Source organism: Trachurus japonicus, unplaced genomic scaffold (assembly GCF_045865225.1).
Source record: "Trachurus japonicus isolate A0001 unplaced genomic scaffold, Traja_1.0 AP030781.1".
NCBI classification, from domain to species: Eukaryota; Metazoa; Chordata; class Actinopteri; order Carangiformes; family Carangidae; genus Trachurus; species Trachurus japonicus.
The window spans coordinates 19,498-37,310 of NW_028220914.1; the positions used below are offsets into that span (position 1 = coordinate 19,498).

At 41.9% G+C, this 17,813-nt stretch overlaps 2 protein-coding genes across 2 annotated transcripts; both read right to left on the reverse strand.

The window, feature by feature from the left end:
• Positions 1-6,506: 6,506 nt before the first annotated feature.
• LOC146960010 (tripartite motif-containing protein 16-like) lies at positions 6,507-8,506 on the reverse strand. The gene is made up of 2 exons (XM_085772707.1): positions 7,762-8,506; positions 6,507-7,543 (listed from the first exon to the last, which is right to left on the reverse strand). The coding sequence occupies exons 1-2, from the start codon at positions 8,479-8,481 to the stop codon at positions 6,599-6,601; spliced, it is 1,665 nt and encodes a 554-aa protein (XP_085628833.1). The 5' UTR covers positions 8,482-8,506; the 3' UTR covers positions 6,507-6,598.
• A 2,524-nt stretch (positions 8,507-11,030) lies between these two features.
• Positions 11,031-13,142, reverse strand: LOC146960011 (tripartite motif-containing protein 16-like). The gene has a single exon (XM_085772708.1). The coding sequence runs from the start codon at positions 12,996-12,998 to the stop codon at positions 11,313-11,315; it is 1,686 nt and encodes a 561-aa protein (XP_085628834.1). The 5' UTR covers positions 12,999-13,142; the 3' UTR covers positions 11,031-11,312.
• Between the last annotated feature and the right edge of the window lie 4,671 nt (positions 13,143-17,813).

Genomic DNA, 17,813 nt, shown 5'->3' on the forward strand with positions numbered 1-17,813 from the left:
TGTCTTTCCCTCCCTCCCCCCCCCACCACCTCTCCCCCGTCTTTCTCGCTCTTTCCGCCTCTCATCTCTCATACCTTTTCCACCTGCTGGTGCAGAGACTGTAGGTAGAAACTGATATGAGCCTTGAAAAGCCTATGTGTTGGAAAGGTGCACTGCATTACCAAACATGCACACACACACACACACGCCCACACGCCTCCCCTGCTGTGCACCAAGTTGAGCCGTCAGGTAGACCGTGCATGGATAAAACTAGGTGGGGAGCAGAGAAGACACACTGTCAGGAAAACTATAAAAGCATCAAAGCAAACTGTCTGAGGAAGGAAAAAGTAAGAAAAGCAAGTTAACCCATGCACTTCTGTTACAAAAAGACAAAAAGTTTTTTCTTCTTCTTTTCTTGTTGAGAATCATTGCTTCATAACCTCACTTGGCCCAAAGTTGTTTGGCAGAGTTTTCATGGAGGAAGTCTTTGACTTGTAGTTCATATGTCTGTCACCATGCATTGTGGAATACAGTGGAAATGTACTGCTGTTCTTTGACAGCGCTCTGTGAAAAGCAGGAGTTTCTGTTTCCAACGCACTTGAATCATTTTATTACTGTGAAAGTAAATGGGAGGGGGAAAAAAAGAAAGTTAACTCAGATATTTGTGGGGGACCTGGCCTAGATTCCTGTTTTTTTTTAAAGATATTTTTAAAAAGTGATGATGTTTGCTATGAAGTATATTTTAGAACTTTTTTTCTATGGTGTACAGTGCATTCAGAAAGTATTCAGACCCGTTCTCTTTTTGTTGTGTTGTAGTTTTGAGCTGGTCATGTCACTTAGCTGTATATTTGTATTTATGTGAATACCGATCCATTATAGTATATCAGCATACTCTACCTACTTGTAATTTGCAAACAACAAATACTATTTACAAACAATATGTAAAAAATATTTGAAAAATGACTATGTACAGTAATCCCATAATATATATATATTACGGGATTACTGTACATAGTTACCACCACTTTTATTCTATTTTATCTGCATACAATTAACACAATGACAGATAATTTTGAACAAAGATTTTTTGTCTTTTGTGAACAGAAGCTTCACAGTCAATCTGCAATAGAGTTTTTGTGTTTCCTGTAGGATTTCTTTAAGCAGTGGCAGAACAAAAGAAACTCAATCTTTTTTTCTTTTTTTTTATATTGGCCGCCTTTACAAGTATCAAATACTTTGAAATAAGGCCAGTATCGGCCCGATCCCGATCCCTGGTATGGGTACTCGTCCATCCCTAATTTCAATCTAACAGTATGTATATTAGCATGAATGCAGAAAACAAGAAACAAATACGGTGTGGCACTCTTTCCTATAAATGCCCTCCATCTAACCTCCACAGGGTAAAACTATAGCCCCAGTGCTCTGCTACAGATTCAGCAGACCTCAGCCTTTCCCCTTCCCATGCCTCACTGATGCATCCTCCCACAGAGCCATGAGCACTGCTGCATGCTGCACGCTGCATGCTCCAACCACAGCACCAACCTTGGCCTACAGGTTATTGCCTGTGATTTCCCAAAGGGTTGTTTGCACTTTCCTCAAAACTACCATCATGCCTCTATTTCTTTCATCCCCAGACCAGTGCCAGTCCTGTGAGCTCCTGGAGAGCTGCTGCAGCTCCGTCTTTGTTCCCTCCCCATCTTATTGTGGAGGAGGGTTTTTTTTTTATGTCCTTGGACCCTGTCAGCCATGTTGCTCTGGGTATTACCTCCTGGTATCGGCTCCCAATGGAAACTGGTCCCAGGCGAGCGCCTAGACAAAGATTGACTCGGGGACCATTATAGATTGTCCCAAGATGGAGGAGATCATCTAACCCAGCTCTGGATGACATTGATCTTGCTGGATCTGTCTGGATTTTTATGCTGTTATATCACCACCACTGTACATCCCATTCCTCCTTTGTGTCCCGAGGAAGCAATTTCTGGTCCTCTATATTTGTAGCTTTCACTGTTTGGTTCAACTCGAGGTACAAAATAGCAGAAACTGGAACATCCCATTGAACCACACCTCTCTGTTCTTTTAAATGGTGGCTAATGGATCCCATCCCATCACTAATTACCCCCAGCAGAGCTTTTGATATTTCACGGTCTAAGTCAGGGTATAGGGTATGAGGTTATCTGTTTTAATAACCTGATCAGATTTCTCTGGGCAGCCATATTGAATATCCTCGAGGAACATATTTCATATGTGCTCAGAGTCCATATCTGTTACATCATCTTGACTGCTGTAGCGAGATATTAGAAATCCATACACTCAAAATATGATGTATGGCTCGGCAGCGGTGGAATTGACCGAGGCCTTGGCGTGCTGCAGTACGTTCCCTTTTCTGGGGGAGGAGAAAAGATCCACTGGCTGAAGAAATTAAGAATAATTTGCACATTCAGTATAGAAGAAAAGGTCAGACCCATAAGGCAGCTTAAAAAAGAGGCTATTACTCTTGATGACGACTGATAGCATGTATTCATGGGCTGCATATGGCAGCCACTTAGCCGCCATATGCAGCCGCTTCATGGCACGGCAAAAGGCAATTTGGCCAGATTTTCACCATGTATGTGTCACCATATTTTCACGGTTGGATGGATTTTTTCTCATTTCTTATTACCATCATTTAAACAAATCAGCTGAGACCACATAACTGTCATAGAGGGGGAAGGTAATGTCGTGCAAAAGCAACGTTTTGGGAACATCCACAGTCTTAACTTCCTCTGCTGTGCCTCTGGCTGTTTGGTTTGATTTTTATAACAGTGCCTGGTCCACGTGTAACCAGGAGGATGTAATTTCCCACAGTTTGAAAAATTCATTGTCAGTCAGGTTGAGAGAGAGAATAATAGTGAATGACAAGAGGAATCCTGATTAAAAGAGAGCAGTATAAAAAATAAGACTGGTGTAGGAAAGGCTGTAGTAAGAAATTATTAAATAAAAGTATTCAGCATGATTATATTTAATACTCCAGATGCAAAAGGAGGTGTTAAAAATAAAAGACAAGTTTCCTGATACTCGCCTTCCATTGTCTTAGAGCCACTATATTCCTTTGTTCCTGTCAGACAGTACTCTCCATATTAACACAGAGCTCCCTGTGTGAACGCTCTGACACTTGTGTGGTCGTAACATCAGATGAAACCAACTGCAGCACTCTGCACACTTTGACTACAAGTGCATAATGGGGGGAGGAGGAAGAGGGCTTTTAGATAGCGAGATTAGAGAATGTAATGTGGTTGTAGAAGAATCATTGGCAGGTGCACACATGCGTAAACTCCTAAAGCTGCTTGGTCAAAAATAACTCAACAAATGCGCATGATTTTGGTAACTCAGTGCTGCGTCAAAAAGAGACCCGGTGGGTTTTCTTCGGCATGTCGGATTTGTCTTTTTTAAAGCTCATAAGAAATGTGTTTAAAAATAAAACATATGACCTAAAATCTGGCTTAAAAAAAGTTTTTTTGTTACTTACTCCTGCATCAAGAAATGTTGTTCTTGATTTATTTAAATCAAAATTATAATATATTACTATAAAATGATGAAACTCATGTTCTTTCACCTATGGTTTTATTGGTAAAACCATAAAACATCAAATTGACTGCCTCATGGCTGTTCATTAATTATGACAAAGACCTGGGAAAACTGATTCTCCTTCTTGTGTGAAGTTCTCCACATTGGTTTTGATCTTAGAAAAAGAAAACAAAAACAAGATTCAAAAGTTAGGATTATCAATATTTTCAGCAAGATAATGTGGGACTGAGAGTTTCAGTTGAACCTTTGTCCCAACTGTCATCTGTCTGTCTTCAAGCTTTTAATTTTAGGCTTGTGTAGCTCTTCTTTTATGTTGAAAGATGTATTAATGTAAATTTAATACACTTCTTCATCTGTGTACCCATAGATCCCATATCCATATACATGTACATATATATGTGTGCGTTTGCATGTCCACAGTTTGAGCAAAGTGTGTGTAAAATGAGTGCGAGACTGGGTTACTTCAGTGTTTTACTGCCCGTCCCAAGACAGACATTTATGGGGGCCGTCCAGTAACTGCTGCATATGCCATCCTAATTTGTTTCCCCCGCTGTGCCAGGTGTGCAGGCAGCAGGCACTTCTGCAAGGACACTGAACTATGTGGAAACTGCACTCAAGGCAAAGCTAGGGGACAGTGGCGGTATAAATCCTCCCGTAATTATGTCGTAAACCGAGATGGGACAGTAAAGCTTTGTTTTGATGTTGATGTGTGGTGCGACAGCCCGACCTCACACAAACAGGCTTCCTCTACCTGCCCATTGGTCGCTGTATTTACGCTCCTTGTTGCTGCATATGGAGGTGATTGAATGTTGGGAATGTGAATGCTAAGTGATGGATTGGTCCTTAGAAGACTCTGTCAGCCATCCATGCTGTCTAACCATCTGGTGCATGAGAGACTGTTAGTGTTTAGACCGTTACCCATCATTTAAGAAAATATAACCACCGTGTTATTTTAGCTTGTTTCAAATCCAAGTTTCACCAAAGAACCAAAAAGTCAATGACCGTAGCTCAGTATCTTTAATTATACGAATATCTTTGAGCTGACTGTGTGAAAAAGGATCCAGCCAGATATTTCTCCCACTCTTTGATGACTGATCTGTATCAACATCCTCTGATTCTGTTACATTGGCTCTAATTCACTGTCGGCCTGTACAAATGACTCTCTGACTGAAAACGGCTGCGTTTCACACGTTTGTTAGGACGGCTCAGCAATAATCTAATATTCACCTGAAAATCGGACAGATCTATCTCTGGACTTTTCAGAGAAACCAATCATCTTTTCATCCCGCCTGCTTTCAGGAGCAGTAAGCAGCGGGGCCATCTTGTTTGCGCTCCCTCCACGCTGACCCGTTGTCATATCTCCCGCTGCACCGAGGGAGATAAAGCCATAAAATGTGTTCGTCCCCGGCCTGATAGATCTCCAGCTCTGAGATCACCACTTGTGTGTCTGTGTATATTGGAGGTTGTGAGACACTTTGGGCTCTTTTGCTGATTATCTCTGTGAGATTGTGTCTCTTTATTTTGCTGTCATGCCTGGCGAAGTGGCCGGAGAGCTTCCCAGTGTGAACATCAGGGACCACAGGAACACGGAGCTCTGTGTTGTTGGGTTTCCTCAGGTTATTTGACACATCTGGAACAAATGGCCACACTCCTCTGTGAGATAATGCTTTTAGCTCCATCTGTTCAAGGCTCAGTCTTTTTGGCTGACGTGTGGTGCTGCAAACACGCAAATATGCATTTTCAAACAAAGAGGTAACACAGTTTGTTTCTCACACAGTCCTTTGAATACGTGTGTCCTTCATGCTTCCACTAGTGTGCAGCCTTATCTTCCACTTGTATTCAGACTGAGTCTGTGGGAAGAGACAGTCACACTGATAAAAAGTGAAGCATCCTCTTGAAATATAATCCACTGAACCCTGAAGCCAGGCTGTTTGTAGGTCACTTTGAAACCTTGAATGCACCGGTGTCAAACATTTTAATATATTGAGACTTTGTCAGTTTGATACCACTTTGCCTCATTGGGCCGATTATTTGGATATAATCACATTTTTATCTATTCGACACATTTCTCATCTATTTGTGATGCAGCAAAAGAGACAGTTAATTGAAACACGCAAATACAGATATTTGGGATTATATTTGATAATTAATATATTTAATACATCACTAGGTATTGTTGTAGATGTATGTGTTAGTGTGTAAAAGATAAATGTTAGAAAAATATATGTGGTTACAACTTAAATTTAGTAACAAAATAATGAAATAAGATAATGAAACTTGTCCATTGTATACTGTATGTGTAATAGTATAGTATTATACAATATAAGATAACATATAATATATTTAATGTTGTATGTTTTTAGTATGTGGCGTGTGTGTGTGTATTTATATATGTTCTTCTTTTATGTGAACATAATATGGGACTGTACAAGGTACACTGGAATGTAAGATGTAATTTGGAAGGAAAAGGGGTAGGTATACAGTAAATAAGTATTCACTTCAGCCTACTCATTTTTGGACATGTTTATGTTATTCAAAGAGATATACTGTACTTTCCAACATGTTATTGATTGAGACCATTTAACCTTTTGTTTTGTTTCATTTTTTATTTTATTTTATTTTTATACATGTCTGCAATACATTTTTTTCAAATCAAATATTTGATTAAATCATTACAACAACAACAACAACAACAACAGCACAGTATGTGGTCCGTACAACAACAGAGTTAACATTACATCATACAAGTTATATTTAGTGATAAAAACATCTGGCAGATGATTATGATAAAGAAAATCACTGATATACATTTTGCAGATGCTGATATTTTCCAGATCCATGATATAATCTACATGTTAAGTGCAAGTAATGATAAAGTTTCATTGAAAAAAATAATCTAATCCCTAAATCAAATTTTATTTTATTTTTTCATTGTGTTAACACAAACAAAATTAGAGAAAACCCAAGAAAACCATCACTGTCTGTATCAGTGCAGACAAACCTACACATACAGTCGACTGCAGCATCATGGATGAATCACACTAAACACTCCTGTTTACTTGAGCTCACACAACTCAGCTGAACCTGAATGAATCCAGAGTCCAGGATGTAGAGGCTGAGTGAACGTGGTCTGGACTCTGTGGAGGAGAGTCATGGTTTCAGTGACGCTGTAGAAAGACAGAGTACCTGCCCTGTGATCCAGGTACACTCCTATTCTGGAGGACTTGGGGCCTGAGATAGAGGTAGCATTATTGTTATGTCTGAAATGATAACCACCACTAGAGCAGTATAATGACCAGGATTTGTCATTTTGCCCAAATCCACATTCATCCCTGGTCCCTGTTCTCTTGATGTTCTTGTAGGCAACTGCTGTAAAGACCTGACCACTCCACTTCACCTCCCAGTAACAACGTCCTGTCAGACCTTCTGTACTCAGGACCTGGTAATATACAATGAATCTGTCTGGATGACTTGGATATGGCTGGTTCTCACTCATCAAAGTTACTTTTCTGTTCCTGTCACTCAATGACAAACGTGTGTTTGCTGTGTTTGAATCCAAAATGATTTGTTTTGAAAATCTCAAGAACTCAGCTCTGGTCTGAGGTTCTCTCTGCAGCTGTAAAACTTCCACTCTAGTAATTTTCACTGAGACCTTTGACCCCTCCTCATTGAGAACAGCCTGCAGTTTATCTCTGGCCTCTGACACTGCTGCCGTCACTTCCTTAAAATACGCCTGAGATTGTTGAGTGATGCTGAGTAAATCTGTTTCTTCACCCAGACGTGACAGAGAGGGGTAGTTGTTTAGAAAATGGAGGTAGTCCTCTGTGATTGACAGCTGCTCCAGACCAGAGTCTTTCCTCCTCAGCTCAGTGATCTCCTGCTGCAGCTTCTCCTCCAGCTCTTTGACTCGACTCACTTCAGTTTCCTGTTGAGATCTGATCTGCTGCTTCACCTTAGATCTTCTTTTCTCAATGAGTTGGATCAAGTGGGTGAAGGTCTTCTCACTGTTCAGTGTTTCCCCCAGAAAATTTGTTAGTTAAGGTGGTGTCTGTCCTGTTGGCGGGGGGGGGGGGGGGGGGGGGGGGCGTATTAAGTTTCACTTTCACCGCGCTTCTCTGTGCGAATATCGTTCCTTTTTTTTTTTTAAAAGACGTTAGTTTAGGCGGCAGCTCTTTGTTGTTAAGGCGGCCGCCTTAACAGGAAAGCGCTGCGGGAAACACTGCTGTTACTAACAGCTTCATCAGCAGAGAGATTGATGGCCTCCACCTCCTGTTGAAGCACCTTCACATCTTTCTCTCTGTCCTGGATTCTCTGTTGGATCTTTTGACGACTCAGCCCAAGCTCCTTCTGTTTCTCAGCCCTTTCTGCTACAGCTGAGACTGTGTCATGGCCTTTGTGTTCATCCATGGAGCAGAGATAACAGATACACTGCTGATCAGTGCGGCAGAAAATCTTCATCACCTCATCATGGCGAGGGCAGATGTTCTCCAGGAGTTTTGAAGATGCTTCGACCAGCGTGTGTTTCTTCAGTGGAGCTACGTCGTTGTGAGGCTGAAGGTGCTGCTCACAGTAAGAGGCCATACACACCAGACAGGACTTGAAGGCTTTCAGCTTCCTACCAGTGCAGAAGTCACAGGCCACGTCTCCAGGTCCAGCATAGGAGTGATCAGGTGAAGCAGCTTTCAGTCCTACGTTCTTCAGTTCCTCCACTAACTCTGCTAACATGGTGCTTTTCACCAGGGCTGGCCTCGGTGTGAAGCTCTGTCTGCACTGAGGGCAGCTGCATGTGTTCTTCTGATCATCTTCACCCCAGTAGTTTTTAATACAGCTCATACAGTAGCTGTGTCCACAGGGAATAGTCACCGGCTCCTTTAGAAGATCCAGACAGATCGAACAGCTCCGGTTTTCTCGATCCAGCTGAAACATTTGCTGTGCCATTTCTCCTCTACAACCGCCGTCAAAGTCAATAAGTTTCACTTTCTGTTTCCAGAAATAGAGCTGTTCTCTGAGCCACACCAGCTCTGACACGTCACTTGTTCCCACCCCTGTGTAAAGAGGTGTGTCTGTGAGAGGGGAGGGAACAGTGAACAGACTGAACTCTGATAGCAGGAGGAGGAGAGAGAGGTCGTCAGGTTGGTTTGTGTCAGGAAGAGGAGCAGTGAGTTAGAATATCGTCTCTACACATGGAGCGTAAGTAACTGTAATAAAGCAGGTGGTGAATGACTCAAACTCAGGGATCAGACAGGAAACCCTTTAATGAAGCCTGAGCTCAGACATGTTGTGGTGGAATCTAACTTGATACGACATGTGCTCTTATTTTGAAAGCAGTTCATACGCAGGTAATGTGGTGGCATTTTTCTATGGGAAATGACATAAAAATTTGATAACAACAAGACCAGTGAACAGAGTGTTATGCCACCTTTAAAGATCACGTATGAACTGTATTATTATTTCAACAATGACTACATTACATTTAATGTCATTTTGTGTGGGTTTGAACAGTTAAAGTATAGTTATTTTGTGTTCTTATATTACTTCATTTCAACATTGCATTATCACTACTGGCAGCCATTTTGATCTCCAAAATTACAACATGCTCCTTAGCACCACCTAATGGATGAGAGTGTGTACTTCAACAGGATCTGAAGGAGGCCAAGGCGATAGTGGTGAACAGGGATGGATGTGAACTATGTATGACCCTTATAATACTTTCTTCTGAGCTAGTAGTTTTGGCTTCCGGCGCACTTACATAGAATGGCCACCAGGCAAGGATCGAGGAGGTGCGCTTAGTGCATGGAAGTCTATGGTAACAGTCCAAATAAGGCTAGTAAAGTGGTACACATCCGGAGAAAAGCATCAGGGTGAAACCAAGGTCACAGAATAAAGTGCACAGTCAGCAGATCAGACCTCAACAGGTGGGAGTGAGAAATACTGAGATCAGCACATGCCCACCAGTATATAAACCACACTTTGATGATATGAAGTCAGTCACTTCGTTTTGTTTGTTCCTGTCGAAACTCTTTTTCGTGTACTTTGTATTTTGTAAGTGACTCGGGGTGTATGCTTTTACTTTACTTCTGTTCAAGAGTAAATAAAAGACAACTCTATGTCGGATCCATCTTTGGTCAGCGTTTTAATTGGAGTCTTTAAAGTACATGTCGGATAAGTTCACGGCCCAAAGGACGAGCTTTTTTATCACGACAGTAACTGAAAGTGGCTTGGAGAGTAGGCAGCTTCACATTGGGTTAGCTGAATGTTCAATGTTGTGACACCAGGTATGGAGGGTTAACAATAATTAACCTTCTGCTGGAATCATTCACGTTTACCACGACACATGTGATGTCAGTCAGTGAAGTAAATAAAACAGATGAAGAGCAGGAAATAGGAAACAAACCAGGAGTAGCAAGTAGACCAAAGTGCGGATGAATGACAGGACAAAGACAACATCTGTTTGTCACTAAAGAAACTTTGATCAGCTTTGTGCTGACATTTTATTGGTTTTATAGTTTTCAGTACCACTCACTTAACTCTCTAAGCAACAGAATATCAATATAGTGATTAAATATGTTAACAAAAAGTTTTCTCTGTTACACCCATTGACATTTGATTAATATTTCCTCTAATTCTGAGTGTTTTGAGAAGATGTGAAGCTCAGTTCTTCCTAAAGTGTGATTGGGCACCGCCTGTAAAGCTTTGTATACTTCACATTTTATTTCTGAATGATTGTTGTGGAACGTTTAAAAGTTGTGTAATAAATCTGAAAGTGAAACAGACTGTTGAAAACTTTTCTTCAACTGTTCTCATTAGTTATACTGTTAATATTCAGTCAAATAAGTCGTCACCTCCTCCAAAGTTTATTTAATTCCCATAATCAGTCTCCTCATGAGCTCATCTTGGACCCAAACATCTTCAAAAGTGACTGATGGAAAAGAAACATATTAAAGCAAATTATTTTTGAGTGATTTTTTTATATATAAAGAATGAGACATTTGCTGTTCAAATGTTGACTGTTAAATTATTATTTATTTTTATTTGTATAATGTTGTACAAGTAACAACACTTCAATACACACTTTTAAAGATTATACTTTTTTAGTTCATACATTCACCTAATAAAAATGTTAATATGAAAAAATCATTGTTAGACATTTTACACATGCTGATATTTTCCACATCCATAATATAATCTACATGATTATGTTTCATTGAACAAAATAACCTCATCCCTAAATAGAAAATAAAAAAGGTGGTTTTTTATTTTTTTATTTCACAAGTTCATTGTGTTTTTGAAACAAATAAAACAAGAAAAAACCCAAGAAATGTTGTACAAGTAACGACACTTCAATACACACTTTTAAAGATTATACTTTAAAATGTGATATTTCTTCTACAGATTTTAATTCACAACTTTGATAATCATGACATTGTGTTTTTTTTCTTTTTTAGCTCATACATTCACCTAATAAAAACTTTAATATGAAAAAAATCATTGTTGGACATTTTGCACATGCTGATATTTTCCATATCCATAATATAATCTACATATTAAATGCAAATTATTATGTTTCATTGAACAAAATAACCTAATCCCTAAATAGAAAATAAAATAGGAAGCTTTTTTTTTTTAATTTCACAAATTCATTGTGTTTTTGAAACAAACAAAACCAGAGAAAACCCAAGAAAAAACCATCACTGTCTGTATCAGTGCAGACAAACCTACACATACAGTCGACTGCTGCATCATGGATGATTCACACTAAACACTCCTGTTTACTGGAGCTCACACAACTCAGCTGAGTCTCCAGAACCTGCAGGAAGCCAGAATCCAGGATGTAGAGGCTGAGTGAACGTGGTCTGGACTCTGTGGAGGAGAGTCATGGTTTCAGTGACGCTGTAGAAAGACAGAGTACCTGCCCTGTGATCCAGGTACACTCCTATTCTGGAGGACCGAGGGCCTGAGACGGGGGTAGTTTTACTGTTATGTCTGAATATATAACCACCACTGTAGCAGTGTAATGACCAGGATTTGTCATTTTGCCCAAATCCACATTCATCGCTGGTCCCTGTTCTCTTGATGTTCTTGTAGGCAACTGCTATATAAACCTGACCACTCCACTTCACCTCCCAGTAACAACGACCTGTCAGACCCCCTGTACTCAGGACCTGCCACCATTCAATGAATCTGTCTGGATGACTTGGATATGACTGGTCCTCACTCATCCAAGTTACTTTTCTGTTCCTGTCACTCAATGACAAACGTGTGTTTGCTGTGTTTGAATCCAAAATGATTTGTTTTGAATATCTCAAGAACTCAGCTCTGGTCTGAGGTTCTCTCTGCAGCTCTAAAACTTCCACTCCAGTAATTTTCACTGAGACCTTTGACCCCTCCTCATTGAGAACAGCCTGCAGTTTATCTCTGGCCTCTGACACTGCTGCTGTCACTTCCTTAAAATACGTCTGAGATTGTTGAGTGATGCTGAGTAAATCTGTTGCTTCTGTTGTAACCCTACTCAGACGTGACAGAGAGGGGTAGTTGTTAAGAAAATGGAGGTGGTCCTCTGTGATTGACAGCTGCCCCAGACCAGAGTCTTTCCTCCTCAGCTCAGTGATCTCCTGCTGCAGCTTCTCCTCCAGCTCTTTGACTCGACTCACGTCAGTTTCCTGTTGAGATCTGATCTGCTGCTTCACCTCAGACCTTCTTTTCTCAATGAGTTGGATCAAGTGGGTGAAGGTCTTCTCACTGTTACTAGCAGCTTCATCAGCAGAGAGATTGATGGCCTCCACCTCCTGTTGAAGCACCTTCACATCTTTCTCTCTGTCCTGGATTCTCTGTTGGATCTTTTGACGACTCAGCCCGAGCTCCTTCTGTTTCTCAGCCCTTTCTGCTACAGCTGAGACTGTGTCGTGGCCTTTGTGTTCATCCATGGAGCAGAGATAACAGATACACTGCTGATCAGTGCGGCAGAAAATCTTCATCACCTCATTATGGCGAGGACAGATGTTCTCCAGAAGTTTTGAAGACGCTTGGACCAGCGTGTGTTTCTTCAGTGGAGCTACGTCGTAGTGAGGCTGAAGGTGCTGCTCACAGTAAGAGGCCATACACACCAGACAGGACTTAAAGGCTTTCAGCTTCCTCCCAGTGCAGAAGTCACAGGCCACGTCTCCAGGTCCAGCATAGGAGTGATCAGGTGAAGCAGCTTTCAGTCCTACGTTCTTCAGTTCCTCCACCAACTCTGCTAACATGGTGTTTTTCACCAGGGCTGGCCTCGGTGTGAAGCTCTGTCTGCACTGAGGGCAGCTGCATGTGTTCTTCTGATCATCTTCACCCCAGTAGTTTTTAATACAGCTCATACAGTAGCTGTGTCCACAGGGAATAGTCACCGGCTCCTTTAGAAGATCCAGACAGATCGAACAGCTCAGTTTTTCTCGATCCAGCTGAATCATTTGCTGCGCCATTTCTCCTCTACAACCGTTGTGAAAGTCAATAAGTTTCACTTTCTGTTTCCAGAAATAGAGCTGTTCTCTGAGCCACACCAGCTCTGACACGTCACTTGTTTCCACCCCTGTGTAAAGAGGTGTGTCTGTGAGAGGGGAGGGAACAGTGAACAGGCTGAACTCTGATAGCAGGAGGAGGAGGGAGAGGTCGTCAGGCTGGTTTGTGTCAGGAAGAGGAGCATTGAGTTACAATATAGTGTTTACACATGGAGCCTGTGTACCTGTCATAAAGCAGCTGGTGAATGACTCAAACTCAGGGATCAGACAGGAAACCCAGTGAAAGTTCAAAATAAAAGTCTTTAATGAAGACTGAGCTCAGACATGTTGTGGTGTTGTATTGACGAGACGTACTCACACCGTGTAGTTCAACATCGAAGTTTACTTGCAACTGCACTTCCTAGTTACATACACTTGAGTAAGCAACTGGTGCCAACTAGTGGTAGCGTTGATCATTACATCTCAATACATCTCCCTTTTTTTCAAGTAAAGTATTCTTGTACCACTTAAACTTAAATCATTTTTTCAGTATGAATCAATTCTTGTTAACGTGCTTTCACATCTTAACTGAAATATTTTGAAATAAATTCCTTTAAATTCAAATTCACATTTTACTATCATTTACCACTTTATCTTAACAGTTTCCTCTTTGACACTTTAACTGTTCAGAACTTAACACTTAACATGTGTATTTTCTTTTGCTCACATCATTTTCATTTTTTTTTTTTTATATCTCTTCAATCAGTCTCTTTGGTTTCACAATCAGTCTTTTTGGTCTTTGATCCTGTGTGACATCAGTTGGTGTGTCTTTGTCTGTCTCAGAACAGGATTGGTCTGAGATGACTGGCATGTCATTTGTGTCATTGTCCATGAGTTCTTTCTGAGGCACCTTGAGCAGATGCCTTCTGTTCCGCCTCAGTGGTGTCCCATACTCCGTGATGACTTCATATGATCTAGGTGTTGTCTCCTTGACCACCTTAGCTAGTGGTCCCCACTGTCCATCACATCTCACCCTCACAATGTCCTCCTGTGAGAGTGGGCCCAGAGCCTTGGTTGCTCTGTCGTACAGTCCTATCTGTCTCATGTTTGGACGTGTTGTCACATACTTTTCCTTCCTGTATGTGGCTGCTGGAAGCCTGGTCCTGAGCTTTCTACTCATGAGCATTTCTGCTGGCGAAAGTCCGTTCTCCAGTGGTGATGCTCTGTAGTTCAGGATAGCAAGGTATGGATCCTCTGCATTTTCTGCAGCTTTTTTCAGAATACGTTTCACTATTTGTACTCCCTTCTCCGCTAATCCATTGGATTGCGGGTAGTGAGGACTCGAAGTCACATGTTCAAAACCGTACTTTTCTGCAAAGTTTTTAAAACATTGGCTCGAGAATTGTGGTCCATTGTCACTTATCACAGTCACAGGGATCCCATGTCGCGCAAAGATCGCTTTTGTGTGCTTCACAACTCTCTCAGCAGTTGTATCACTCAAACACGTGAATTCTGGGTAGTTGGAATGATAATCTATAACTAACAGGTAGTCCTTGCCTTTAAGATGAAAAAGATCCATCCCAACCTTTCTCCACGGTTCCCTTGGCTTGTCATGTGGCCTCATCGGTTCCTTGGCCTGCTGATATCTGTGGCGCTGGCAAGTGTCACAGCGCTGGATGTAGGTCTCAATATCTCTGTTCATGTACGGCCAGTACAATACTTCTCGTGCACGTCTCTTGCATTTTTCTATTCCTAGATGTCCTTCGTGCACTAATCTGACCATTTGCTGTCTTAATGAGTTAGGAATAACAATCCTGGTGCCTTTTAGAAGAACACCATCCAACACTGACAGTTCTCCTTTAAAGTGTTGGTATGGCTTAGACAGTTTAACCTGGCCTGGTAGGTTTATCTGTTCCATGACTTGTTTCAATGTTTCATCCTTTTGTGTTTGTTTAGCTATCTCTGACCATTTTAAATCTGACACTGGCATGTGTGCTCTGACACAGTCTATATGGATTTGCACGATTTCTTCAGTTGTGCTCTTTAAATCCTGCAGGCTGGCCCTGCTCAACGTATCTGCCACCACTAGGTGTTTTCCTGGCTTAAACTCAAAGTCCACGTCATATTTCTGAAGTCTTAGCATTAGGCGTTGAATGCGTGGTGGTGCATCACCCAGTGGCTTCTGTGAGATTGCTATTAGCGGCTTATGGTCAGTTTCCAGTGTTACTGTTCTTCCATAAACATATTCATGAAACTTTTCACAGCCATAAACAGCCCCTAATGTCTCTTTCTCAATTTGTGCGTAATTTCTTTCTGCACTGGTCATAGTGCGAGATGCGTACGCGACAGGATACCATTCTGTGTCATGCTTTTGAAGAAGCACAGCTCCTAGGCCGGCTTTGGATGCATCAGTTGACACCTTTAACGGTTTGTCCTGATCATAGAATGTTAAGACGGGCTCTCTGATCAGACTATTCTTTAGCCACTCCCATTCTGTTGCATGCTCTGGCATCCACTGCCACATTGTTTTATTCTCTAGCAAGCTTCTTAGTGCTTTAGTGTTAGCTGAAAGGTTCGGGACAAATTTTCCCAAGTAGTTAACTAAGCCTAAAGCTCTCTGTAGGTCATTTTTGTCCTGTGGTACAGGCATTTCCGCAATCGCCCTAACCTTCTCTGGATCCGGTTGGACCCCTGCCTCTGAAAGTTTCTCTCCCAGGTAGGTTATTTCTCTAACCCCGAATTGGCATTTGCTTTTGTTTAGTTTTAGTCCTGACTTTTGCGCCTTAGTGAGAACTATGCGCAGCCTTGCATCATGCTCCTCTTTTGTTTTGCCCCAGACTACGACATCATCAATAAAAAACACCCACCCCTTCTATTCCATCAAAGAGCTGCTGTACTGTCCTATGAAATACCTCAGGGGCGGAGCTTATTCCAAATGGAAGTCTCAAGAAGCAATGTCGACCAAAGGGAGTGTTAAATGTGCACAACCTAGAACTTTCCTCATCAAGCACAATCTGGTAAAACCCAGATGAAGCGTCTAGTTTAGAGAAGTAGCATGCTCCACTCATTGCACTAGTTATGTCTGATTTAGTTGGAAGCCTGTAGTGTTCACGCTGGATTGCCTTATTTAAATCTTTGGGATCTATGCACAATCTCAGATCTCCATTAGGTTTCTCAACAATGACTAGGGAGTTAACCCATTCGGTGGGCTCTTCAATTTTCCTGATGACCCCTTCAGTTATCAAAGAGTCTAGCTTTTCCCTGAGTCTCTTCTTAAGTGCGACAGGCACTTTTCGTGCTGGGTGTATGACTGGTTCTGCATTATCTTTCAACCTGATTTTGTGTTTGCCTGGCAGACGTCCTATACCTTTAAACACATCTGCGTATTCTTTCACCCAGTCAGCATGTGTAGCTCTTGTTGCAGTAGTCACTGTTTTCTTAGTTTGTTTGTTTTCTGTCATTTTGTCAGCATCAATGACATTTATTCTCTTTATTAGCCCTAGCTGCTCACAGGTTTTTAACCCTAGAATAGCTTGTCTATTCCCCTCAACAAGCACAAATAGAGCATTCACTTTCTGATCATTTCTAGTCAGACTAACTCTACACACCCCTTTAGTGGGTATAGGAGTGTCATCATATGTCCTTAGATTTATCTTTTTGTCTCTCACCTTGGGCTTGTTTTTCAGTCTTTTATAGTCTGTTATTGGCAGTATGTTCACCTGCGCCCCCGTGTCCAGTTTCAGTGGGATGTCGGTGCCATTCACATCCAGGTGAGCTATCCACTCATCCTTTGAAGCCGTCGGTGCCTCCTCTATTGCACCCACAAAGAACGGCATCTCCTCGTCGTCCTCGGTGTCGCTCTGCTTTTCCACGAGCTGCACTTTCTTCTTGGTGAAACAGCATTTGGCGAAGTGATTTCTTCCACCGCATTTCCTGCAGTCCTTCCCGAACGCTGGGCACTGTTTCGGCGCGTGTCTCAGCCCGCACCTCTCGCAGTTTCCCCTCTCCTGCTGCGGCTGTTGCCTCGGCTCTCTTTTCCTTGCCGACGTCCTCGGTCTCCCGCGCTGGACCGCGTCCACTTCCGCAGCTTCACCCTCGTTGCTGAATGTCTTTATCTGAGCCTTTGCGCTATCTGAAGCTTGGCATATTTTAATAGCTTTTTCAAGCGTGAGATCAGTCTCTTTCAATAAGTGCATTCTCACTTTATTGTCCAGTACACCGATAACTATCTGGTCACGTATCAGTGAATCACATAACGTGCCGAAGTTGCATGACTGACTTTTCAGCCGTAGGTCTGTGACATACTTTTCTATCGGCTCGGACTCTTTCTGAACACGGTTTCTGAAAACATATCTCTCATATGTCTCATTCTTTCTCGGCGTGCAGTACTCCTCGAACTTTGCCATGACCACATCGAACTTATCTTTTTGGTCGCCTGTGAAGACAAACGTGTTGTACACGTCCAGTGCGCTGCGGCCTGCTACTGTTAGCAACAGTGCTATCTTCCGCTGGTCGTCGCCTTCCAGTCCGATGGCAAGCACATATAGTTCAAAACTCTGTTTGAATACTTTCCAGTTTTCGTTGACGTTTCCTGTCAACTTCAACTCCTCTGGTTGACGTATAAAGTTCATTTTCCAGTTGAGATATTTCTCCTGGTACCATGTATTGACGAGACGTACTCACACCGTGTAGTTCAACATCGAAGTTTACTTGCAACTGCACTTCCTAGTTACATACACTTGAGTAAGCAACTGGTGCCAACTAGTGGTAGCGTTGATCATTACATCTCAATACAGGTGT